General features: G+C 44.9%; 1 protein-coding gene across 3 annotated transcripts in view; it reads right to left on the bottom strand.

Annotated features, from left to right (window-relative positions):
• CCDC102A (coiled-coil domain containing 102A) overlaps positions 1-25697 on the bottom strand; it is a 54404-nt gene extending 28707 nt beyond the window's left edge. For all 3 annotated transcript variants that reach the window (XR_007950942.1, XR_007950941.1, XM_051979915.1), the window contains exons 1-4: positions 23207-25697; positions 3323-4205; positions 1676-1893; positions 706-814 (exon numbers count right to left, since the gene is read on the bottom strand). Coding sequence is in view for 1 of the 3 variants with exons in the window: in XM_051979915.1 (XP_051835875.1) it covers positions 706-814; positions 1676-1893; positions 3323-3994 (999 nt within the window). In the remaining 2 variants the exon portion in view is untranslated. The remainder of the gene's footprint in view (positions 1-705; positions 815-1675; positions 1894-3322; positions 4206-23206) is intronic.
• Positions 25698-26167: the final 470 nt, after the last annotated feature.

Raw genomic sequence — 26167 nt, forward strand, 5'->3', positions numbered from 1 at the left:
TAGTATAATAGTGAAGAATACAGATTGCAAAGGGCTGTGGAGAGAGTAGAAATAAGAAGCTCAAGATATCTGGTTGAGATAGCTTTTTGTCTTGCAGTGAAACAGAGGAGAGACACGGGATGATAGGAAGTAAAGGGTCAAGGGAAGGTTTTTAGAAAAAGAAAAGAAGGAATTACTGGGAAGATCTGAGTATATTTTTAGGCATAGAGGCAGAAGACCTTGAAAAGGGAGAGACTGAGGAAACAAACGAGAAGCTACTTGAAGTGGGAGGGAACAGGATCAAAGGGACAGGTAGCCCTGGTGACAGGGACAGCTCTTGTTTGATGACCAAAAGGAAGGAGAAGAAAGATGAAGACGCTAAGAGATAGGACCAAGGAGAGCAAGATGGAGCTCATCTTGAATGGGTTCAGCCAGACTGGGGGGACAGAGTGGAGGAAAGAAGAAAGTCTGCTTCCTAATCCCAGTCTCTCCATCCGTAAAATCAGGTGGTTGGACCACATGATTTCCAGAATCTTCTACAGTTTTTAATATTTCTTAGTGATTTTGTGTTTTTCTCCTGAGCCAATAGCGCCCTCTGGTGGGCAGAGTAAGCCTACAGGAGAGACCAAGAGTTTGGTCTTCCCCTTCCTCTAAGGCAAGAGGATAAGGGAAGGCTGGTCCCCAGAAGAAAGGCGCTGGGGGGTCAGCAGAGGTAGGGGGTCTCACCTGCTTTAGCACCTCCTGCTTGTTTTTGCTTAGCTCCTCGTATTTGATCTTCCACTGGCTGAGCTCCCCTTCCAGTTTTTCAATGTTCTTGCTCAGTGACAGCTTATCCCTGGGGTTGGGGGGGAGATGGGGATCCTGGTTAGCCTTCGGGAGCCTGGCTCTCCCTGTTCTATCCCTTAGGGACCTCCAGCGGTGTTCCCAGTGAAGGCCAGATTTCTCTGCCCCTCCTGGAAGGGTTATTGGTTACTGGGGGGGTGGTCACAGGTTCCGGGGGAAGCAGCAGCTTCATCCCTACCCCTTCTCTCCTTTAAAAGGCAAAAGCAGACCCACGACCCAGGCAGCCTCCGCCCCAGCATCCCCCACTCCAGGCCGCATCGACACTCCCGGACTTGCTCTGTACATCCTTCCGGGCTCATCGGAATAATGGCCTACACTGCTTTGCCCCAAACTGTCTCCCTGCCTTCTTCCCTTCAGGGCTGGGAGTCTTTTCCTGACAAGAAATGTCCTGTTCTACCATTCAGCTCTCCGCACTATACTGAAAGATCCACCTTGTCTTCTAGTCTGGGTCCCAGTTTCTTTTTCTTTCATTCTTTTCTTTTTTTTTTAGAAAAAAGAAAAGTTCATTTATTTATATTTTTAAAAGCAGAGATTGGAAAGAGAAAAGGTAGAAAATAAATTATATTTTCTCTCTCCTTAGTTCCAAAGTCTAAAATCAACCTAGTATTCAATTAGGAAAAAAGTTACTCTAATAACTCACTAACTTATTCATTAACTTCTTCCTCTCCTTTAGAGTCACTCGGTTAGTACTGAATTACTTTTTTGCTAACCTATGCATCCCAGTTTTTAATCTCTGTGGCTGTTGCAACCCCCTGGCCACTGTGCTGATCAGCTGGCGAAAAGGGCGATCTAATCACAGCCAGAGTGGATCCCCTTGAAGAACCTCAAACACCCACTAGCTGCCCGAACTCACTCGCGTTCCTTGAGCAGCACCTTCTGGGACTCATCCAGCCGAAGCTTCAGGGCGGTCACCTTGGTGACATCCTCCTCAATGGTGGATACCTCCTCCCAGAGCAGCCGGCTTCGCTCCTGCCGGCTGAAGGTCGTGCGGACACTCCCCATGCTTCGTGCCTCCCAATTCTCAGGCCCCTCTTGCTTGCTCTTCAGAAGGTTCTCCATCAGTTCCAGCTCCTGTGGGGAACAGCCCAGGTTGGGGCATTGTTCAGCAGGCTCCCTCACTCACATCATCACTTTGGGGTGAGTGAACACTAGTCTTAGTATAGTGGGAAATCTCTGAATCAGAGTCAAGACACTCAGGCTGTAGTCTGGCTGTAGTCACTTACTAGCCAGGGGATGGGAGATGGGACTTCAGATCTCTGAGCCTCAGTTTCCCCATCTGTTACCTATGCATCCATGGTCCTATAGTACACAGTGATAGAAATGGAATTGAGAGCGCTACAGCTGGGAGAGAACTTAGAGACTTAACCCTTGTATTTTACAGAAGACCAAACTGGGCACTAGATGGCACAGTAAATAAAATGCCAGGCCTGAAGTCAGGAAGGCTCATCTTCATGAGTTCAAATACCTAGCAACTGTGTAACTCCATTTAAGTCACTTAACCCTGGTTGCCACAGTTTCCTCATCTGTAAAATGGAAAAGAAATGGCAAATCATTCCAGTATCTTTGCCAAGAAACCCCCAAAAGGGGTCATGGAGAACTGGACACAGTTGAAAGTGACAACATCAAAAACCGAAAAGGGTTGAGAAAGGATAATCACGAGGAAATGGCACGTTCAAGTCCCATGGCCAGCTGGCAGTAAAGCAAAGTTTGGCACCCAGGTTGTAGGGCGGTATTCCTTTCACTATTAGCCCCCAATTTTCTGGTTCCAGTGTGCTTCTGCATTGTGTTAGGTGTTTAGCTAGTGCCTATGTGACTGGATTTGCCCTAAGTGATATGGATTCTTAAAACTCAAATGATGACGGATTTTCCCAAACAGTGCCATAGATCCAAGGGTCCCCTTCCTGTCCCCCAAATTCCTCCAATCCCCAAGCTGTGGTCTCTCAAGCACCTCAAGCACTGGCTGCCAACAACCAACCACGGGCACCAAGGAACCCATTCTCCCTCTCAAGCTGCTCTTGGGGGCCTGTGGGCAAGCCCACCATCCGTTCTAGCTCTCTCCAGTTACCGGGCCTTCTGCTGGTGGTAGGGGTCTGGCTTTTGGGTCAGCATGAGGAGAGAAGGGGATCTCTTGGATTTTGTAAGGCTAGAGGGGCTGAGTCCAGACTGGGAGAAAGGGCCTGCCCCACCACTTCCAGGAACACTCCCAGAAGTGACTTTGCCAGTGCATTAGTTAGGGGTTATTAAACTTTTTCCACATATGCCCTTTTCACCTGAGAAACTTTTATGTGGCCCTGAGTATCTAGTTTATAAAATAGGTATGCAAACCAAACATTTACTGAAAATAAATTTTCCAAGCCCCATGTGGGATGGCAAACCGCAGTTTTGGACGCCGTTGGGCTACGAGCCCGGGACCGTTGAGTCTTGGGCACCATGCCCGTGGCACAGGGCGAGCGGGCCGGTTCGGAGGAGGCAGGGAGAACGCCCCGCCTCAGCTGCTTACCTTATTCTTGGCGGGCTTCTCGAAGCCCACGTCGCGCACGGGCTCCTGCTCCAGGCCGCCGCCCTGGCTCTCCTTCTCGGAGGCCTCCCTGTTGTCCAGCTCCTTCTCGCGGCCCCTGGCCTTGTGCTCTTCGTGAGCCTCCGCTCTCTCCTGCCGGTTCTCCTGCTCTGGCTCCTCCTGCAGCCGGGCGCCCTTGAGCCGAGCCACCTCCTTGCCCAGCTGCTCGCTCTGGTTCAGGGCCTCCTGCCGCTCCCGCCGGGCCCCGGTCAGCTCCTTGGTCAGGGCCTCCAGCTTCTGCCGGAGCTGCCGCACCTCCTCCCGGGCCTTGTTGCGCTCGGCCCTCACCTTGCTCCACTTCTCCCTCCAATTGGCCGTGCAGTCTGACCACCAGCGCATGGTCTTCTCCATCTGGGCTGCCCGGGCGCGGGCCTCCTCCAGCTCCCGGAGGCGGAGCTCTTCCCGGCTCTCCCAGTCCCCATCCAGCCCCGGGGAGCCTCCGGGCAGCAGGGGCAGCGGCGGGGGCCCTGGGGAGGGGGTCCCGCTCTGGGGGGTGGGCGGCAGGGAGTCGGCCAGGCCCATGCGCTCGGGCGAGGGGCTGCCCAGGATGTTCAGGAGGCTGCTCTTGGAGAGCTGGGGAGAGTCGGCCAGCCTGGAGCCGGCCCCGTGACTCATGGTGCGGGTGCCGAAGCGCAAGACTCGGGCTCGGGCGTGGCTGGGGGGCCAGCGCCTCGGCTCAGCCGGATCGAGGAGCCGCAGGGGGGCGCCTCGGGCTGATCATTGCGCCCCTCGCGGGGGTCCCGCAGACGTCCTTCCCCGGGGTGACTGGCCACTGCTCATGCCCTCACGGTCCGGCTGGGAAAGGCCAGGCGGGGGTCTTCAGATGCTGGGACAGAAAACAAAAACAATGATAAGAGTGGCCCTGCACTCGCATCAGGGCGAACGAGGAGGAGACGGCCTTTATAAAATGCTCTCACATCCTTATTTAGTCCACATAATGCCATCTGTGAGACAGGTAGAGCGGGGATTATTATTCCCGTTTAACAGAAGAAAAGAAAGCCTCAAGGAGAGTCAGAGAGCTTAAGACATCTGCATAAGGTCCCACCGCAAGTCCGGGCAGCATTAGCTCTTCTGGCTCCTGGGACACAACCTTCCCTTGCGTCCCACCGGCCGCGTAGTGGAACCGTCGTTTGACCCTGCGGCTGCACGGTGCCGGGGATAGGGCTCAGACCGGATTCGGCAGACTTGGGTTCGACCCCGGCTCTGAGGCCTTCTACTCGGGGCCACAGGCAAATGACCATCCGTGAGCCCCAATTCCCTCGTCTGTGGGAGGAAGGGGCTGGGGCAGCTGCCTCTGGGGTCCCTTGCAGTCTAGAACTGTGATTGTATGAATCAGGTACTTCAGAAAAGGGGCTCAGGCCGGGAAATTTTGCTTCTCAGGTGCTCTTGCTTCCTCTCCCCTTCCCCCTTCTCCCCCATGCCCACTCTGTCTGTCTGCCTGCCTCTCCTATTTCTGCTCAGAAGGAGCTGGGAGTCTATTTATTTTATTTTATTTTTATTTTTATTTTTATTTTTTTTGTTGTTGAGGCAATTGGGGTTAAGTGACTTGCCCAGGGTCACATAGCTAGGAAGTGTTAAGTGTCTGAGACTAGATTTGAACTCAGGTCCTCCTGACTTCAGGGCTGATGCTCTGTCCACTAAACCACCTAGCTGCCCCACTGAGAGTCTCTTTTATTTCTCTCCATAGCTCCTCCCTTCTCTGCTCAAGCAGCAAAACCCAGTGCAGAAATCCCGGCACTGCCCCAGCGCATCCTGGAAAGCCCCCAGCCCACCTCGGACTCCCTCCAGCCCAAGGCTCTGCCTCTCGGTTCCTTTCTGGGAGGGCAGGGTTACTTTCCTTGCCCTGCCACCCAGGATCCCTAGGCTCCATGTCACTTCAAGCTTCCCTAAATAACCCACCACTGCTCTGGCCTCTTGGAGGTTACCCAAGCACTTCTAGACTGTGGGCCTCCAGCTTTGGCCCCTTCTCAGAGTAGTTTCTCTCCCAAATTTATTCCACACTGTGTGAAGCAGGATTTGGCCCGAAATGTTTTCCGTCAAGCTTCAAGGGGCTGCCCTCCTCCTAGCATCCAGGGCTTGGTGACCAGGTCTAGGTTCTTGCTTCTCCCCTCCATGCCCCTTCTTGACTTTTATATGCCAGTGTTCAGTGTGATGGGAAAGAATACTGACTTTGCTTCAGAGGACCTGCGATCACATGCATTTACTTATGCCATCCTCAAGTCCCTGAGGCTCCCAACCCGATGTCATTCTTAGCTCCTCACTGTCTCCCACCTCCCATGCCCAATCCTTGCAGCATCTCTCAGATGAGCCCCCTCCTCTCCTCTGACACTCCCCCCTCGTCACCTCACACCTGGAAAACCTGCTGGTGGGTCTGCCTGCCTCAGGGCTCTCCCCACTACAATCCATCCTCCATCAGTCACCAGAGTGACTTCCCTAAAGCTCAAGTCCAGCCATAGTACCCCTCCCCACTCAATAAATTCCAGTGCTTCTCTGTCACTTCCAGGATCAAATACAAAATCCTCTATTTAGCATTCAAAGTCCTGCATGCCGTAGCTCCCTTCTTCCACCTTCCTGCTTACATGTTGTATCCGTGTTCTCTTCGATCCAATGATTTTGCCTCCTTGCTCTTTCTAAAACAAGGCAGTCCATCTCTTAGCTACGGACTGCCCCATGTGCCTGGAATGCTCGCCCTCCTTACCTCTGGCTACTAGTTTCCTGGCTTCCTTCAAAATCCAAACAAAATCCTACATTCTACTGAAGATGCAGAAGATAACATAAGTACACAGGTGACGAGTGTAATGGGGGCAAAGGAGAGAGACAAAGTGCCCTGGGAAAAGTGATCCTGTCCATGCAAGCTCTGAGTAAAGTGTCCCTCTAGGCTCCTGCATTCCACCTCTCTGGGTGGAGCTCAGCTTTTTCCTACTCTGTCTCCCCAGGTTTGTCTACTCCCCTTCCCACCTAAGTCACATGCCAGCACACACTGATCCAACAGCCAGGAGAGTTCTGCCATCTTGGCCAAAATGGGTGCCTGCCAATTTTACCTTACTGCCTGGGGGGAAACTGAGGCAGAAGATAGACAAGGAGATAGAGATTCCCTGAGTCTTGAGGGTGGGGAAGGGAAATCAAGTTAAAAAAAAATAACCCAAGAGCCCTGGCTTTAAACCCCTGGTTTGAGGTTGGGCGTGTGTGTGTATTGCAGAGGCTGAGCCGAGGCCCAGAAGTACAAACCAGCCGCAGGCCCAGTACCGCGCCCAAACTTTTCCTGGAGGATTTCCCTGACCGCTTCATTCACTTTGCTTCCATTCATGCCTCTGAACAAGAAGCTGCGGTATAGGTTCTAGGTCAGAAATATCAAACTTGCTCAGATCAGATTAAAATACAACTGTCATGTAATTAAATTTACACCAAAATAGATAATGTTAATATATGGTTTTCTCAAGTCAGGTAGCTGGTCTATAGAGTTCTCTATGCTTTGGTGTTCTCTTTAGGAACTTTTTTAGTAGCATCCTCCCCCCTCTTTCTCCTTGCTTGACACTTGCTTTAGGTTCATAGAGGCTCTGGGTTTGAATCTTGGGCCGGAGACTCGGTGTGACCCTAGGGAAGTTACTTCCCCGTGTGGATCTCAGTTTACTCCTGTATAAAACGAGAGGAGCATCGCTAAGGTCCCTTCCAGCTGTAAATCTACAATCCATTGCCCTCCTACAGTCTGTGGAATCTCCTTCAGGCCCTGGGAAGTCAAGCCAACCCCCGCCCCAGTGGTCAGATCTGCCCCCGAGGGGAACTGCAGTCACTCAGGGTGGGGAAAGGAGGGTCCTGTGCCAGACAGAGGGTGTCTGGGTTTCTGGCCAACATCCTGCCATTGTCTTTCTCTGCCTCCCCCTCGCCATGCCCCCCCAAGCGCGGCTCCACACACTTACATGTACACGCTCACCATAACCCAAAGTCACATTCGCATCATAACTCCCCACGCGGAGACCCGGGGCGGTGCCGGAGTCGCTCACACTCGCACAAGCGCACGGAAAATCAGTCATACGTGTAATGTACATAGCATCACACGGCGCCCGGCGCACACACGCATTAAGCCCTTTCCTGCATTCTTGGAGCAGCTCCACGTGGGGAGGAAAAATACTTTGGAAAGCCCTGAAAGCAGGAAACCAGAGAGGCTCCCGGCGAGCCAGGCGGTCTGCATTCATGTCTGCTCTCAGCCAGGCCGAGGGGCTGCTGGGGATGGAGCGCCCCCCCCCCCCCAGCCCTCTCCTCCTGCCAGGACCAGACCCCAGATTCAGCGGAAAACAAAGCAGAGAAGACGTTCCTGCATGGGTGGGGAGGTGGGGGGGGGTGTAACGTTCCTGCAGGAGACGGGCCCAGATGGGGTCTGCCTACAGCCACATCCTCCTCCCGCCTCTGCTCCCCGGCCCAGATATGTGGCTGGGTCCCAGCATCTCCAGCCAAGTGATCCAGGGGCTCGGCCAGCATTCGAGGTTGGGGGCTGGGAGGCGGAAGGTGAGAATCTGCCTCTCTCGGACCTTTCCAGGAAACTCTCCAACGTAACTGGGTGGGGGGAGGGAGAGCAAGAACAAGCCACCCATTGCTCACTAATATACTACAGATTTACCACATGAAAGACCAAGGCCAGCCGTCTGACAGACAAAAGGGGGCGGAGGGGGGGACACGGGGAGCCAGGAAAGGCCTCCACCAATTTTCCACTCCACCATTCACAGCCTTACAGCCCAACCTCCCAGGGCCTGTGAGGAAGGATGAGGCTGCCCCAAGCCCCCTTCAATGTCAGGGCTGTGGATCTCAGTTGGAAGGGATTCCTTCATCGTATAGAAAACTGTGGCCCAAATACTAAATGCCTCGCCCAGAGTCTCATAAGCCGGTCCGGTCCGGCTGCTCCTCCAGGTTCCGAGAACTTCTCTACTACACTAAAGCCCCAGGACAAAGGGAGAGGCAAGCGTACAGTCTAGCAGGGAAGGGATAAGATAATATCAATGGGGCCGAGGTACTTTGCTAAGTATGATGGAGAAATGCAAAGGGAATTATGACGTAAAGGTCCTTGGGGGAGAGAAGGCAGTCAGGAGCCTCCTGGCCAGGAGGTAGGGATCCATCCCAGGTCTTGAATCTTACGGTAACTCGCCTCGCCAGCGCCTTTTCTATTATTAATAGCAGAGACGTGCTTAGTAATGCTATGAATTGGAAATCTAACCACTGACACAAAATGCAAACACTACTCAGCGGTTAAAGGCAAACCTTTGAACTCCGGACAGGAAAAAGAGGCCACAAGGAGACTAAAGGCATTTGGGAAAAGATACTTGAGACAATGGAATAATACACTTTGCTCTGATGTGTATCTCAGCCATTCACATCTCTGTCTGGGTAACAAGGTCCCGGGCTTAGGGGGCTAATCATTTACTTCCGTAGGTCTCGCTTGGCTATGGGAACTTCAAAGGATGTTTGATTTTAAGTCAGGTATTCCTGACTCCAGGCCCAGCCCTGATAGCAGAGAGGATGGAAAGGAAAGAAGGACAAGAGATGATTATTTAAAGCCCTCCAGAATATGGCCCCAGCTTAGCCTTAGAGGCTTATCACACATGAATTTCCCTTTATGATCCAGGTACCTGGACTATTTCACAAGCTACATACTATTTGTGAGGCATATGTATATTCTTCCACCTCCACAATTGTTCCCACAATTCCCTCCTTTCTCCCTCCTCTCAAGTTTATCCATTCTTTATATCCCAGCTCCTCCAGAAAGGCTTCTCTAATTTCTCCCTCCTTCCTCTCAAACTAGTGTTTGAGACGTTCCCCAAACTTGACCTTCCATCTCCTGTCTCTCCATCATAACTGGAAGGTGATCTCTATATTTCTGCCTCTTAAGAGCTGTTTCCCTCAGACAGCTGCCGCCTACAGATCATTCTTAATTCCCTCCTCACTGGAGAGTGCTGCCTCTCTCAAATTGTCTTGCATTTACTTGTCTGCATGTCGTGTATCCCTCAGGTAGAATGTAAGCTTGTTGAAGGCTGGAAAATTTTTTTGTCTTTTAACATTCACAGTGTCCTTGGAAATTATAAGCAATCAATCAAAAATTCACTAAGTACCTACTGTGTGCCACTTAAATATTTGTTGGATTGAGCTAAGGAGATATTGTGGAGATAAGATCACCAGATGGCAGTGACAACCACCTTATTTTGCCTTTCTTTTTATTCCCAGCACTTAGTAAGTGCTCCAAGCTCACAGAAGCCAATAAAAAAATAAAAACCAATAAATGCTTATTGACCATTTCTCTCTTGATTGCTTTAGTAGCTATATATTAGCAAGAATTTTCAAAACTTTTTCAGAACTTTTAAAGGGAAGAAATGTGCCTTATTTTTCTGGAAGCTGACCTAGTCTTCAGAAATTCTTCCATTGAGAAGGGTAGGTGAATGGTGGTGCAAAAGAGAGATTTGTGGAGTCTATAAGAGAATCAAGTTTGGGGATAAAGAAAATAAACCCATAGATAAGAATAAACTCTTCTATCTATTAAGTGAATTTCTGGGTTTCCACTGGCTCTTGGACCTGCTTGCCTCCAATTATGGGCTCTGCTGTGAGTCCCTAGAAAGGCATACCATATGTTGTTTGCTCTTGTTGTTCAGTTGTGTCTCACTCTTCATGATCCCATGGACCACGACAAGCCAGGATCTTCTATCCTCCACTCTCTCTCAAAGTCTGTCTAAGTTTGTGTTCATTGTTTCTATGACACCATGCATCTCATGCTCTGCTTTCTCCTTTCCCTTTTGCCTTCAATCTTTCCCAACAAAGGTCTTTTCCAATAAGTCCTGTTTTCTCATTATGTGGCCTATTTTGGCTTAAATCCTTTTTTATGCTTTTGCTTCAATATTTGACCTCCCAATAGATAATCTGAGTTGACTTCTTTTTAACCAGTGACTGATTTGATTTCCTTGCTGTCTAAAGGACTCTCATTAGTCTCCTGCACCACTATCAGAAAATATTAATTCTTCAGCACTCAGCTTTCCTTAGTGTCCAACTTTCACAGCCAATACTGCCATTGGAAAGATCATAGTTTTGACTTATATTGATCTTTGTTAACAAGATAATGTCTCTGCTGTCCAGACTGGCCATTGCTTTCCTTTCAAGGAGAAAACATTTTTTTAATTTCAAGGCTGCAGTCAAGCTCTGCAGTGATCTTGGCAACCAAGGATATAAAATCTGACACTACTTCCATTTTCTCTCCATCTATTAGCTAGGAATTGGTAGGACCAGTTGCTACAATCTTAATTGTTTTTTTTTATGTTAAGCTTCAAGCCATCTCTTACACTTTCTTCTTTCACCCTCATCAAGAGGCTTCTTAATTCTTCTTTACTTTGTGCCATCAGAGTGGTATCATGTATATATCTGAGATGGTTGATCTTTTCCAAGCAACTTTAATTCTAGTTTTTGATTCATCCAGCCTGGTATTTCACATGATGTACTCTGCATATAAATAAATAAAGCCTAGTCATACTCTTCCCATCTTAACCAATCGTTGTTCCATGGTTGGCCCACATATGGATTCCTGAGAAGAATAAGTAAGATGATTACTCTTTGATCTCTTTGAGGACTTGCCACTTTTTGTTGTGATCCACACAATCAAAGGCTTTAGTGTAGTCAATGAAGCTTTAGGAGATGTTTTTCTGCAACTCTCTTGCTTTCTCCATAATCCAGAGATTGTTGGCAATTTGGTCTCTGATTCCTTTGCCTCTTCAGAAACCAGCCTGTTCTGGTAGTTCTCAGTTTACATACTGCTGAAGACAAGCTTACAGAATCTTAAGCAATCTTGCTGGCACGTAAAATGAGCACAATTGTAATTTGAACATTCTTTAGCATTGCCCTTCTTTAGAATTGGGATTATAAATTGGTCTTTTCTAATTCAGTGGCAGCTGCTCAATTTTCCAAATTTGCTGGCATATTGAGTAAAGCATTTTAATAGCATCATCTTTTGGGGTTTTAAATAGCCCAGCTGGAATTCCATCACCTCCACTAATTTTATTGTTAACAATGCTTCCTAAGGCCCACTTGACTTTATTCTCTACAATGTTTGACTCAAGATAAGTAACCACACCATCATGGTTATTGGTGATGTTAAAATCTTTCTTGTATAGTTCTCTTATGTATTTTTGCCTCTTCTTAATCTCTTCTGCTTCTTAAATTCCTACCATTTTTGTTTTTTATCATGCCCAATTTTCCCACAAAACATTCCCTTGATACTTCTAATTTTCTTGAAGAGAACTCTTATATTTCCCATTCTATTGTTTTCTTCTATTTCTTTGCATTATTCACTTAAGAAAATCCTCTCTCTCCTATTCTCTGGAATTCAACATTCAGTTGGGTATATCTTTTTCTTCCTGTTTTCCCTTTTATTTTTCTTCTTTCTTCAGCTATTTATAAAGCCTCATCAGACAGCCATTTTGCTTCTTGCTCTTCTTTTTCTTTGGAATGGTTTTTATTACTACTTTGTTGTCCTAGTTGCCCTATGCCATATATTATTTTGTATTAAATAGAGGAAGGTTTCTGACATATTAAATGCACCCCTTCTAGTGAACTTGTGAAAAGACATAGATAAGAATTGTATATAGGATGGACAGGCATGAATGGGTTGCAACCAACCATCATTCAGAAATTTAGAACTAGAATGGACCTCAGAGGTCATTGAGACAAATTCTCTTATTAAAAACAATAAGAAAATAGACCAGAAGTTAAGTGACTTGTCTGTGGTCATGTGTCATGAGTGTCTGAGATGGGATTTGAATCCCATCTTTTTTGATTCTAAGTCCAATTCTTTATTCATTACATGATATTATGCTGCCTCTTAATGAGGTAAGATTTCAAATCCATTTGAGGATTTGAGCTACTTGATTGCCAAAGACCTAATCTGATACCTCATCATGGTGTGGAGGTGACCCTGAGTTGTCCAAGTCTATAGCAAGTTAAGGACAAACTCACAGGTCCTATGATGCTGGAAAGATTTCAAATAAGGGCCCAATAACAGACTGCATTGTGGTGGCTATGTTCAGAGAACCTCAGGATGGCTGTTCAGTGATATAAATTTTAGCTATGGCAACTTTCAAAGATTATCTATTAATTTTTGTTGTTCTCATTCAGTCATTTCAGTCACATTCAATGCTTTGTGATCCCATTTGGGGTTTTCTTGGCAAAGACACTGGAGTGGTTTGCCATTTCCTTCTCTAGTTCATTTTACGGATGAGAAACCTTAGGCAAGCAGTTTAGTGACTTGACCAGGGTAACATAACTAATAATTTTCTTATTTATTTCTATAATGCCGCTATTTCAGGAAATACTCTTCTCTTTGCAATTGTGAGAAGGAAAAACAAGCAAAAATATCTGATAAAGTGACCTTGCCTGACAATGTGCATAACATTTTTCCCTAGTGTCCCCCACTTCTCTTTGAAGAGAAAGGGCAGGTATTTCATTAACTAATCCCTATGATCATTAGTACTCATAAATGTTCAAAAGTCCATTAAAAATGGTCAAAGAATATGAACATACTATTTTCAGATGAAGAAATTAAAGCCATATAAGTCATACAAAAAAAAAATGCTCTAAATCACTATTGCTTAGGGAAATGCAAATTAAAATAACTCTGAGGTACCACCTCTCACGCCTATCAGATTGGCTAAAATAACAGGAAAAGAAATGATAAAGTTTGGAGGGGACTGGCGAAAACTGAGACACTAATATATCATTGCTGGAGCTGTGAACTGATCTACCCATTCTGGAGAGCAATTTGGAACTATACTCAAGGGGCTATTAAACTGTGAAATCCTTTGATTCAGCATTACTACTGGCCTGAATACTAAAGAGATTATAAAAATGGGAAAAGGACCCATATGTACAAAAATTTTTGCAATTGCTCTTTTCGTGGCGGCAAGGAATTGAAAATTGAGTGGGAACCCATCAATTGGGGAATGGTTGAATAAATTATGGTATATGAATTAATGGAATACTATTGTTCTATAAGAATGATAAGCAGGAGGATTTCAGAAAAGCCTGGAAAGTCTTATAAGAACTGATGCTGAGTGAAATGAGCAGAATCAGAAGAACATCATATATAGTAACAATAAAACTGTGCAATGATCAACTATGATAGACTTAGTTCATCTCAGCAATATAATGATCTAAGACAATTCCAATATATTTGGAATGGAAAATGCCATCTTCATCTAGAGAAAGAACTATGAAGATTAAATACAGATCAAAGCATTGAGACTGCCTATTGCCTTGGGGAAGGGAGATTTAAGGGAAAGAGGGAGAAAAAAAATTGAAACTAAAAAATCTCACAAAAATGAATATTGAAAACTGTCTTGACATGTAATTTAGAAAATTTAAGTCATAAAAACTCTAAGAAACAATTAAAATGGTTTTTAAAAAGCTAAAAATTAAAAGTATTTTTAAAAATCTCCAGGATTATGCCAGTAATGCATTTAGCTATTAGGATTAGTAATATGGCACAGTGAATGGAGTGTTGGACTTGAGATTGGGAAAACCTGGGTTTAAATTCTCCCTCATAAGAAAGTGAAAACTGAGTGAATGTCCATTAATTGAGGAATGGATGAATATGAATGTTATGGAATGTTATTTTTCTACAAGAAATGATGAGCAGGCTGACTTCAGAAAAGTCTGAAAAGATTTATAAGAACCTATTAAGATATTGAGTGAAGTGAGCAGAAGCAGGAGAACACTGTATGCAATAACAGCAGCACTTTGTGAGGATGAGCTATGAGAGACTTAGCTATTCTCAGCAATTTGGTGATTCAAGACAAAACTAAATAAGATTTGGGATGGAAAAGGCCATTCGGATCCAGAGAGAGAACCATGGAGACTGAATATGGATCAAAGCACAATATTTTCACCTTTTTTGTTTGTTTACATTTACTTTCTCATGTTTTTCCCTTCTGGTCTGATTTTTCTTGCACAACATAACAAATATGGAAATAAATGTCAAAGAATTGTACATATTTAACCTATGTTAGATTGTTTGCTGTCGGGAGGATGGAGGTAAAGGAAGGAGGAGAAAAATTTTTGGAACACAAAGTTTTACAAAAATGAATGTTGAAAACTATCTTTATATGTATTTGGAGAGATAAAATACAATTGAGGAAAAAAATAATAAATCTCGCCTCAGACAATTACTAATAGTGTGACCCTGGGTAATACCATTAACCTCTCAATGCCCTAAGTTTGCTCATCAGTTAATTGGGGATGATAATAGGATCTGGGATCATTAGGTTACACAGTGGGATCAGGAAGATTCACCTTTCTGAGTTCAAATGTGGTCTCAGATACTTCCTAGTTATGTGACCTTGGGCAAGTCACTCAACCCTGTTTGCCTCATTCCTTATCTGTAAAATAAACTAGAAAAGAAAATAGTAAACGTACCCTACTATCTTTGCAAAGAAAACCTCAACTGGAATCATGAAGAGTTGGACACAACTGAAAACGACTAAATAATAACAACAGCAGGACCCATTTATGGTGAAAATCAAAGGAGAAAATACACATAAAATGCTTTAAAAATTTTTAAGATCTATGTAAAAATCAGCTATGATGATGAATCATGCAATAGCAGAATTCCATAAAAATCACAACTGCAGGTGATTCAAAGACAGGGTGAATGAGGGAAGGCTTGATAACTTATAAACAATTGTTATAAAAGATTTCATCAAGAATATCTTAATGTTTATTGAGAATATGTGAAACGTGTATGGGCTTTGGAGTCAGGGGACTTAGATTTGAAACCAGGCTCTGATACTTGCCACACAGTCAGTTAGTCAATTAGCATTTAGTAAGCACCTACCACAGTGCCCAATGCTACCAGTGCTAGCTGACTGACTGACTGCATGACCTCAAGAGTTCTGTGCCTCAATTTTCTTACCTGTAAAACAAAGCAGCTGGATCAGATGGTCCCTTCCTGCCTTAAATCCATGACCTTAGGAAGGATTGGAATCAGTCAAACAGCATTTATTAAGCACTCCTAAGAGCCAGATGCTGTGTAACACCGAGGACACAACCAAAACCTTGGAAGGAGAGCCAAGAGCTGCATCTTCAAAGAGGAAGTTGTCATTGCAGTCGGTAAACTCTCTGAGGAAGATTTAAGGAGGGACGTGCAGATGAGAAGCCATGGGTACGTTATGATCTGCTCTGCTGGGGGGATATCAATCCCCGAGATCTGGGGCACAGAATCAGAAAGCTGGAAGAGACCTCAGCGGCTCTCTAGTCTAACCTGCCCCAAAAAGGGGATCCCTCTCTATAACCCACACCCAGTGGTTATCCAGCTCCTGCTCAAAGGCCTCCACAGAGACAGCCCCCCAGACGCAGCCCATCCCACTGGTGGGAGGCTTTCACTGATAGAAGCTTCTTCCAAATATCAAGTCAAATTTTCCCTCTTGTGAAATTTCTGATCACTTCTTCTGGTTCTACCATCAGGGGACAAAAAAGAGTACTCAGTCTAATAATTCTTGCATATGATAGATACGTGAATGTCTTTGATTATCTAGGTCTGACTTGCCAGACTATAAACTCCGTGAGGGCAGGTATCCTGCCTTCTCTAAACTTCCTCCTCCTGAGTCTAACACACAATTTGGGGAATCGAAAAGCACCTGTGGTCAGAGCTGGAGAGACAGATTGTGGCCCTGGGGCAGGCCCACATAAAGACTGAATCCTCCTTCAGAGACTCCGAATGAGGCTCTAACTAACCACTAAATACTTATCCACAGTAATGATGGGGATTGGGAAGAGCCTTTCAGCCAGGACCTGCAATCTCCTCTCACTCCATATTACCCACTTTCTTGATTAAGAGGAATCCCTTCCTTTTTCATGCCTTCCAAGGAACGATGTGTTTCCGCAGAGGGACAGCCAGACTCTGCCTTACCACCCCTGCAACTCCACGCCAAGACTGCTCCAGTACAGAGCTGGAGGCCACACGCCCCATGAGGGGGGGGGGACTTTAGACAGACCTGTGGCCACAGGCCTGCTGGGCCTGCCAGGCTGGTGAGCCACTGCAGGAAACCTCAATAGGAGGCTGCTTTAATTGGATAAGTACAGGGGGATAGAGAATGGTCAGCCCACAGGAAGCCTTTTCCATATAACCTGCAGGCTGGGCTTGGATAACTGTGGAGACTCAAGAGCCTAGGAAGGGAATTCTGGCCTATGCCTTAAAGAGTGACCGGGTCAGAGGGGACATAGAACCCCAGATCTAAAAAAGAGATGTTAGAGGTCATTTAGTCCAATCAAATCTGAACAGGAAATAACAATTTCAACAAGTGGCTTATATGCTTAGCTTGAGGATTTGCAATGATGGGGGACCCAATACTCCATAAGGCAGCCCATTCCACTTTTGAACAGCTCTAAATACTATGATTTGGGGTGTAAAGGTAAGAAATCGGCCTCCATATAACTTCTACTTTACTAGTTTGGCCCTCTAGATACAAGCATCACATTTGTTCCCTTTTCAGACACTGGGAAAAATTTCTTATGCTGCCTATAAATTTTGTTCTTCCTCGGCAACTATTTCTAGTTCTTTCAACCCAAAATCACACGACTTCATTTTCATAGTCTCCTTCCTTACTGGGACAGAGGCAGGCAGCTCAGTTTAGGACACAGAAAGATGGTTCCCTGTCCCATCTTTCCCAGATGCCTCCTACATGTCTTATGGACCAATTCAAGGCTATGAGCACACGACCATGGCGGAAAGGCACAGAAGCCAGCCCAGCTTATGGAGTAGAGCAATTCCTTTGCCCACTTTCTGATTAGCAGGGCAGTCTATCTACAAGGCAGTTTTCCCTCTAGGAGCCTTCTTTAGTGGGTCTTCTGAACATCAGAAAAGCCTGCTATACTTTAATTCTCTTGGCTAGTCAATTCAAAGGTATCTCTGATTTCTGGTGTCATGAAGACTAATCAATACTTGATTATTGTATCAATAGAGGGTCTCTCCCTCTGTTTCTCTGTATGTGTGTCTCTGTCTCTCTATTCAGGGGCTTTGGTGCAACAAGCATAGATTTGCCTATCTATTGGAACAGATTTGCACAGATGCCTCCAAATTTTCTCACCTAGTGTTCCTTATGAAAAAAAGGATTTCAGAAAAGCTGTTTAAGAGTTTAGTTAGTATTTACATAACTCTTTAAGGTTTATAAAATGTCAGACATATATTATCTTATTTGATCCTAAAACAGTCTTATGGTAGGTACAATTATTATCCTTGTTTTATAGATGAAGAAACTGTTGCTTCAAGGGGTTAAGTGACTTGCCTAGGGTCACAAGGTAACAACTATCTGAGGTAAGACTTGAACTTAAGCCTTCTTGAGTCCATCTACTTCATCACCTAGAGTCTATGGTCATGGAAATAGTAAAATGAACTAGCTTACATGAGTATTAAACCCATGATCCTGGTACTGCATCCCCCACTCTGGTCCATGAGCTGTACTCCTCCCCAGAATCCCTACCTAACCAGCTTAGGCACAGAATCACAGCACGTAAGAGCTAAAGAAGAAAACTCAGAAATCCAGTTCAACCTTCTTAAGAGAAGGATAGCATCTAGGAATAAGGAGACAAATAACTAGTCCCTCAGCATTAGGTCCTGGTCAGACTACATCTGCAACCTTATGTTCAGTTATGGGCACAGCATGTGTTGGAAATAACACTGAGATGGATGTGGTGAAGAACCTGTGATTCCCACTACTGGAGAAGCTAAGCTTGGTGCACTGCTTGAGTTTGGGAGTTCTGAGATACAACGATGCTAAAACCAATCAGGTACGAGGGTGGTACTGGTGCCAGACAGTACCAATATGCCAGGCTCCTGAGACAGGGATCCATAGTCTACCAAAAGTGGTGAAGTGGTCTAGCTTGGAAACAGAGCAAGTCAAAGCTTTTGTGCTAATCAGCAGTGGGATTGGGTCAATGAATGGTTCCTGTACTTCCATCCTGGAGGAAGAAAGGAAAAAGGGAAGAAGGATGGATGGAAAGAAATAAGGAAGGGAGGAAGAACAACACTGATAAGCTGGAGATTATTTAGAAGGAAATCAGTAGAATTGGTGAAAGAATCCATGGTTGAAGTGCCATTGGGATTAATGGAGGATGGAGGTAGGATATGAAGGGTTTGTTCTGTTTGCTTCCAAAATGCAGAACCAGGAGAAATGAGTGGAAGTTACAAAGAAACCAATTTAGGTTTAATGTCAGGAAAAAAAACTCCCTAACTTTTAAAGATATCCAAGAATGGAATGGCTACTTCTGGAGGCAGTGAGTGTGCTGTTATTGGAAGTCTTGAAACAGGAATTGGATGAGCACTTGTTAGGTGCATTGATGCAAGGGTATTTATTTGGATATGGATTGGATTAGATGACTTCTGAGGTCCTTTTCAACTAAAGACATATGATGCTACTAAGGGTCAAGTTAATCTTTCTAACTGTACCCTTGATCTCATTCTATCTTCTTTCCTCTAAAACCTTGCTCCAGCAATCTCATTTCATTTGTCATTTTTTTCCATATCTACCCACATATATGCTCAGATTGTCCCAATTCACAACAAAAGGAAATTTTGCTTTAGCCTTTTTAAAATCTCATCCAGCTGGGTGTTGCAGTGGATAGAGTATTAGAGTTAGGAAGACTTCCCTTCCTTAGTTCAAATATGGCTTCAGGAACTTCCTGCCTGTGTAACCCTGGGCAAGTCACGTCACCATGTTTGCCTCAGTTTCCTCATCTGTAAAAAATGAGCTGGAGAAGGAAATGGCAAACCACTCCAGGATCTTTGCCAAGAAAACCCCAAATGGGGTCACAGAAAGTCAGACATAATTGAACAACAACAAATTCTGCTTGATTTCTCTTCTCTTAAACTTTTTGAAAAGAGTGTCTAAACCTGACATCTTTATTTCCTCACTACTCACTCTCTCCTTACCCCTTACAATTAGGCTTCCACCACCACTACTCTATTGAAACTTCTCTAAAGTCATAAACAGTCTAGAAGCCTAAATCTAATAGCCTTTTAAAAATACCTTTATCTTCTTTGTGGCTTTCTGTCACTGATGACTGCTTCCTCTTCTTGGACACTCTGGTCTCCCTTGGTTTCTGAGAGAGACATCACCTCTCCTGATCCTCCTTTGATGTTTCTAACCATTCCTGTGTCTTTAGTTTGTTCCTTACTTTTTCAATCCCTTAATGTAGGTTTCTAGTGGTCTGCTCTTGGCCATATTCATTCTCATTCTCTATTTTTCGCCTTGTCTCTCTCTCTCTGTTTCTCTGTATGTGTGGCTCTGTCTCTCTATGTCTCTCCCTGTTTTTCTCTGTCTCTGTTTGCCTATCTCTCCCTCTGTTTCTTGGCGTATGTGTGTGTACGTGTGTGTGTGTCTGTGTCTCTTGTCTTTCTATGTCTCTCCCTCTATTTCTCTGTATTTGTGTCTCTGTCAGTCTGTCTCTAACTTTCTGTGTGTCTGTCTCTATCTTTCTGTGTGTCTGTCTCTATCTCTTTTTCAGGAAGTAACATGGATTAAGCAATTTGCCAGAATCACACAGCTACTAGGCATCTGAGACTGGTTGTCCTGACTCCAGAGCCAGTGTGTCACTTAGCTGCCCTGTTTGTCTCTTGCTATATTCTCTCCCTTAACAATCTTATTTACTGCCTTGGCTTCAACTAACATTTCTATGCAGACAATTCCCAAATCTCTAACCCTCCTATTCTTTCTCTCTTTTGACCTCCAGACCAACAACCCCAATTGAATATTTTTATTTATATGTCCCACCAACACATTTAATTCAGCTCATCCATAACTGATTTCATTATCTTTCCCCTTAGACTTACATTTCTTTCTGATTTTGCTATTTCTGTCTGTGACAACACAATTTATCTTGATTCTAATGTTCATAACTTCAGTTGTATCTTAATTTTTTTCCTTTTCCTCACCATACATATCCAATCAATTACAAAATCCTGTTAATTAAAAAAAAGAAATATACAGTATCCCATACAAGAGATTTCTTTGTATTTTGCCTTCATTGATTAGTCAAAAAATAAACATTTATTATGAAAAAATCCTTTGATGCCATTTTTCAACATCTTTTAAATTCCCTGCCCATTATTCCAATTGGGACTAATAAGAGGATAATGTCTCACCACTACCTGCAAGGACTATTGTAATGGTTTTCTTATAGATCTTGCCTTCATTACTGTTTTAGTCCTGATCCTTCTTTTGACCATCTCCAATGGACTTTAGGATATTTTTACTTGTCCTACTATTATATCAAATTCAACATGTCCAAATGATTTCATCATTTTCCCCCTTAAATTTACTTCTTAATTCAATAAGCATTTTAAGTTCCTACTATATGTCAGGCATTGTGCTAGTCGATAAGGATACAAAAACAAAACCCAGAAATAATCCCCACCCTCAAGGACCATAAGTTCTACTGAGGGAAATAATAACAACAGTAAAATGACATAGCAGGTCAAGATTTACAAAAGATTTATAAACATTACCCTATTTAATCATGCACACAAGTAAGTATGAAATACATACAAAGTAATTCAGGGAAGAGAGGGAGGGCTAACAACTGAGGGAATTATAGCAGCATAGACTGAAAAAGCTGAAGGGAGCCATAGAGGTGATCCAGCCCAAACTCCTCAACAAAATTATAAGATTATGTGACTTGTTCATGGTCCCATAGACAGTAAACCCCAGAGTAAGGTTAATGACCTTTTACAGGAGAGACTTGACCTGAGACTTGAAGAAAGGTAGGGATTCCAACAGGCAGAAGAAAAGGAGTCAATTCTAGGCGTGGGGCACAGCCCGTACAAAAAGCAGAAGGCAGGATATGGAATATCACATGTGGGGAATACGAGGTTGATCAGTTTCTTGGGAACGTGGAATATATGAGAGGGAATACAAAGAAAGAGTAATAATAATAGTTATAGTAATAAGAGGGAAGAAGAACTTCAGGGGAGTGGAACTCTGACAGGCTTAAAATGGCAAACAAGCATTAAGTTATTTTAAATGATCTTTCTTGTTTATGTTATCTGGTCATGTCACTTAAGTGCTCAAAATTTTCTGGGTCTCTCTACTGCCTGCAGAATAAAGATCAAACTCCTCTGCAAGGCACTGAGACCCTTAATAATATATGACAGTGACCTGTTTTCCCATTTCTACCTCAAACTATTCCCTTCTGTATATTCTGTACTTCAGACTGGACTACATTCTTCCCGTCCTCCACCAAACAAAACTCCTTCATCTAGCCAACTATTGTACTTTTGCTAGTGCTTTTCCTTTGTCTAGAATATCCTCCCTTTCTTCCTTCACCAGCTGAATTCTTATTCTTCCTTTAAAATATAATGTAAGTCACCCTTCTAGGAAAGCTTTCTCAGAACTCCTATAAGGATTTTCTCCCACAAATTTCATCACATCTTCTTTTGCTTTCTATGCTAAATTGTGTATTATGGGTAGCTGTATCTGTATCCATATAAATCCTGGAGGTGGGCGAGTGGACGACTTGTGTCTCCTCTAAGTTCCAGACTAAATACAAGAGGTTCATCACTAGATGGATGGCAGGGTGATGGACTTTTTGGATACAGCAACTTTCCTCTAATTCTTTGAGGGCCTGAATCAATAAAGGAAATGCCCACAAAAAACAGAATCCCATATGTTTATAGGTTATTGATCTTCAGTAACTAGTGATTCCCACTAGTGAGGCCCGGCACTCTCTCAGACACCTAGTACAATGTTGTGCACACAAGAGTGGTTTAGTAAATGTGATTGATTTTTTTTTTTTTTTTTTTTTTTTTGGTTTTGATCATTTTACTTCAAATCAGAGAATTCATGAGAGCTTAAGAGCTGTACCCGGAACAGTTATTAGAAATCGTTTGCACAGTTTCGATGTTAGCAGGACCCTACATGCCCGTCTGATAGACGAAGAAACTGGAATCCACTCCCTACTTTCAAGCCAGAATGGGCAACTCACCTTTCTCCTGCCAGGCCCCCCCACCTGTGGCCTCCCATAAACGTATCGAACTTCCAGATGTGCATTCCTGCCCCCACGCAATTCTCCCTCTTTTCCAAGAGACAATACTCGAGTCTTCTTCAAAAACCCAGAGCCCAATGATTAGGGGCAGAACCAACGCTTCTCCTAATTCATTACGATAGTTCCCTACCATCCTACCACCCTACCACCTTACCACCTTACCTCCCCTACCTCCCTTCCCCTCCCGCTGCCTCAGCGCCCAATTACTTCCCATCTCCCCCAACACCGGGAGGTCCCGCCTACCCCCTTCTGCGAGGCCCTCATTGGCCCCTCCGAAGTGGGGGGGCAGACCGAGACGAGAGGGCTCCCCACGAGGATTGGCTGCCAGTGCTAGTCTATCCCACGCTCGCCATGGTGACCACGTTAAGTTCGGTGGGGAGAGCTCCAAATCCCACCCCTGGCCGCCCCCACTCCCGGACCGCTGCATTCCAAACCCCGGTGCCCCCTCCCCCCGGCATCCAGGCTAGGGCCAGTGAGGGAGGTATTCGGTCCCCCAGGAGATAGACACACAAACACACAAACCACCCCCACTCCCAACGTCCGCCAAAAAAGTTGTGAGAAGAAAGGTTGGAGTTGAGACTGTCGAGCTTCTGCGCTAGGAGAAGCCCACACCACTCCCTACTCCCCGAAACTCGGGAATTTCCTACTTGTCCCGGGTCGTAAAGCCTCAGTGCTCGCGTTCACCTCCTGCCTGCCCCATGGAAGGGGCGTGAAGTGTTTCTCCGGGATGGCCCGGGATGAGGACGGCTCTCTCCCCCCCAGCGCCCGACTCACCTGGACCACCTTGCTCCGCTCCCGGCCTGGCCCGGCCTGGCCCGGCTCAGCTCGGCTCGGCTCAGTCCTCTGGAAAGGCAGAGCGGAGGGGTCTTTGCGCAGCCGGCGGCCTGGGCAGCCGAGATTCCAGCAGCAGCGGCGGGAGGAGGGACCAAGGAAGCGGAGTCTCCTCCTCCCGGGGGGAGGGGAGAGAGAAAGGCGAGGAGAACGGTCCGGGGAAGGGGCCCGCGCAGCCAGTACGGGTGGGTCGCTAGTGCCAGACTCACCTCAGCCAGGTTCGACCCGCCCCATCCCATCCAGCTTCTTGGGCCGAGTTCGGGTCTGACTCCGACGGGCTAGTTCATCAGCGTCCGATTTGGCTCGGTCCGCTTTAGGAGAGGCTGCCCGGCGGCTCGCTGCCTCCCGATGACCCGAAAGAAGAGTCCAGCAGGCGCAGTTCCCGATCTTTGACTGGGAAGGGGTCAGTTTTGTTGTTATTCGGCCGTGACCACGGACCGCCATCCCTCACCATCTTCCAAAGTCCGTCCAAGCCCACGTTCCTTTCTTCCAAGAAACTATTCATCCCGCCCTCTGCCGTCCCCTTATGCCTTTGCCTTTACTCTTTCCCAATATCAAGTCTTTTCCGACGAGTCTTGTCTTCTCCTTAGGTACCCAAAGTACTGGGGACCATATGCAGGGTGCCGCTCACTTCGGGGGAAACAAAGGTGAAGGTCAGCAGGGAAGGACTAGGTCAAAGCAGCAATTCGATGACATAAATAGAGCTATATAAGCTCAGGGAATGAAACCCCTACTCAGGCACACACACCCCCATAATGGGAAAAGGAGGGGCCCGGGGGGACATTGGAGAGCCAGTTTTAGCAACTATTCGGAAAGCAAGAGGTAATGTGGCATAGTAAATTAAGAACCGGCCCCAAATCTCTGACATTTATTGGCTGTGTGACCCCCAGCAAGTCACTTACCCTCCTAGTGCCCCTCGAAACTGTAAAACATTATAAAGTTCAGAGAAGATACCAACTTGTGTTGAAAGAGGGACTTTCCTTATCTAGGAGATCCCTATAGCAGTCAAAATTCCGGTCCAACCCATATTACTATTAAAAAAAAACGTTATTGACAGTAATATAAAAATGCCAGGTGCCCTACCTATGGGCTAGGTATCTCTTTAGGAAGAAACTAGAAAAATTAACGGGTCAGAATCAAAAGAACCGGTAGGTGAGCTTGGCCCTACCCCAATGTACTACTTTTTCATTTCTGAGACTGTTTCTCTCCCAGTACAATTAGGTAATGGGATTAAGTGAGTTCTAGATGTTCCTTGTTCTAAGGTCTATGTTCTAACATCCTATTCTCTCTGGGTCTTGGTTGTTTCATCTATAATAAAAGGGAACTGGACTAGATGGTTTCTAAGATCCATTCCCAGTCTAAGGCTCTATGAATTCTTGATCTGAAAATGATTCACCAGTCACTGTCAGCCCTGGCACTAGCTCCATAAGTACCACTATTGCCCTCAGAACAAACATTCTAGGCGTTGGAAAAAGCTGGTTCTTCAGAGATTCCATGAAAGTTACGTAACAGTGGGGATATTTTCTCTGACTTTTCTGCAATTGTATGTAAGAGTGTCTGCAAATGTATATACTATACCAATATACTAGGGAGATAAAATACCAAATTTGAGAAACAGTCTTGGAGAAGAATATTTATATTCTATTATGGAGGTCTATGGGGGAAGATGGAGAATATCAGAGACAACTGGGTGGTACTTACATTTTCTCCCAAAATGTACTCTAGAAGTTGATGATTGAAGTTAATCCTTGATAGAGGTTTGTTTTCTTTGCATTTAGTATTTTCACCTTTAAGAGGAAGCTAAAAAACATCTAGTTATTTCCGAAGTTCCTCTCAGCCGGACTCTTGTTATACAAGGATTTGTAAAGTCAAAAATCTGTAAATGATTTTAAAACATGGAATATCAGAGCTCAGGGAGGCCTTAATGATTCGTTGGTCTACCCCACCCCCCATTTTAAAGATGAGGAAATTGAACCCAGAGAAAGTGATTTGATTTCTACTCTTATCTGGCAAGGTCATACAACCAATTTGTGGCAAAGCCAAAACTTGACACCCAGAACTTGTTATTGTGCCATGTTGTAAATTTCCCCTCAATTGAAAAAAGAATGAAATGGAAACATCTGCATTGCTGGTGATTATTTTTCTTTGCTTATTGTTCACTACTGAAGGCTGATAATAAGAGAGAAGACAATTAAATTGTTCAGAAAGTGAAGGTCAGATTCCTAAATCCATCTAACATGGCTTCATTTCAAAGACCCAGTGGTGTAAACCTTAAATGGTTCCAGGAATGGTGAGAAGTGGATGGTTTAGTTCTTTGGAACATTAAACTTGGAGCTGACATTCAAATCTCTGCTTTTCTACTTAAAACCTGCATGACTTTGGACAAATCAATCAACTCTTTGGTTTGCAATTTCCTCCTTAATAAAATTAGTTACTCGAAGATTGTTTGTGAAATCCTCTCTAATTCTAAATCCTATGTCTAAAGTAGTAGTTTTTAGCTCAAAACCATGTGTTCATTAAGGGTCTATCCAAAATCCTCTGAACTTCTCTTGTCTTTTGGAAGATGCAGATTGGCACTGGGAAGTTCCTTTTATAATCTTTTACCTCCTATCTGGCAAGGTAGTAAACACTGCCACAGGAATTCAGGATTCTAGTTACTTGTGGATTTATGGTCTTTGAACTTGGCATTGGAAAAGAATTTGGAAAAAGGATAGAGAAAGTTCATCTTCTAGAACTACTTGGAGGAATAGAGGTACGGTAAGTATGAAGGGACCCTGTCCCTTCCTCCAGCATAATTATGGGCTACAGACAATTTTTTTTGGACAATTTGTTCCTCAGACAAATATATGAACATTTTCTGGCTGCTGATCCTGACTTGTGTGGTTAATGATAGCAATCAGGGAA

Source organism: Antechinus flavipes, chromosome 2 (assembly GCF_016432865.1).
Source record: "Antechinus flavipes isolate AdamAnt ecotype Samford, QLD, Australia chromosome 2, AdamAnt_v2, whole genome shotgun sequence".
Lineage (NCBI taxonomy): Eukaryota > Metazoa > Chordata > Mammalia > Dasyuromorphia > Dasyuridae > Antechinus > Antechinus flavipes.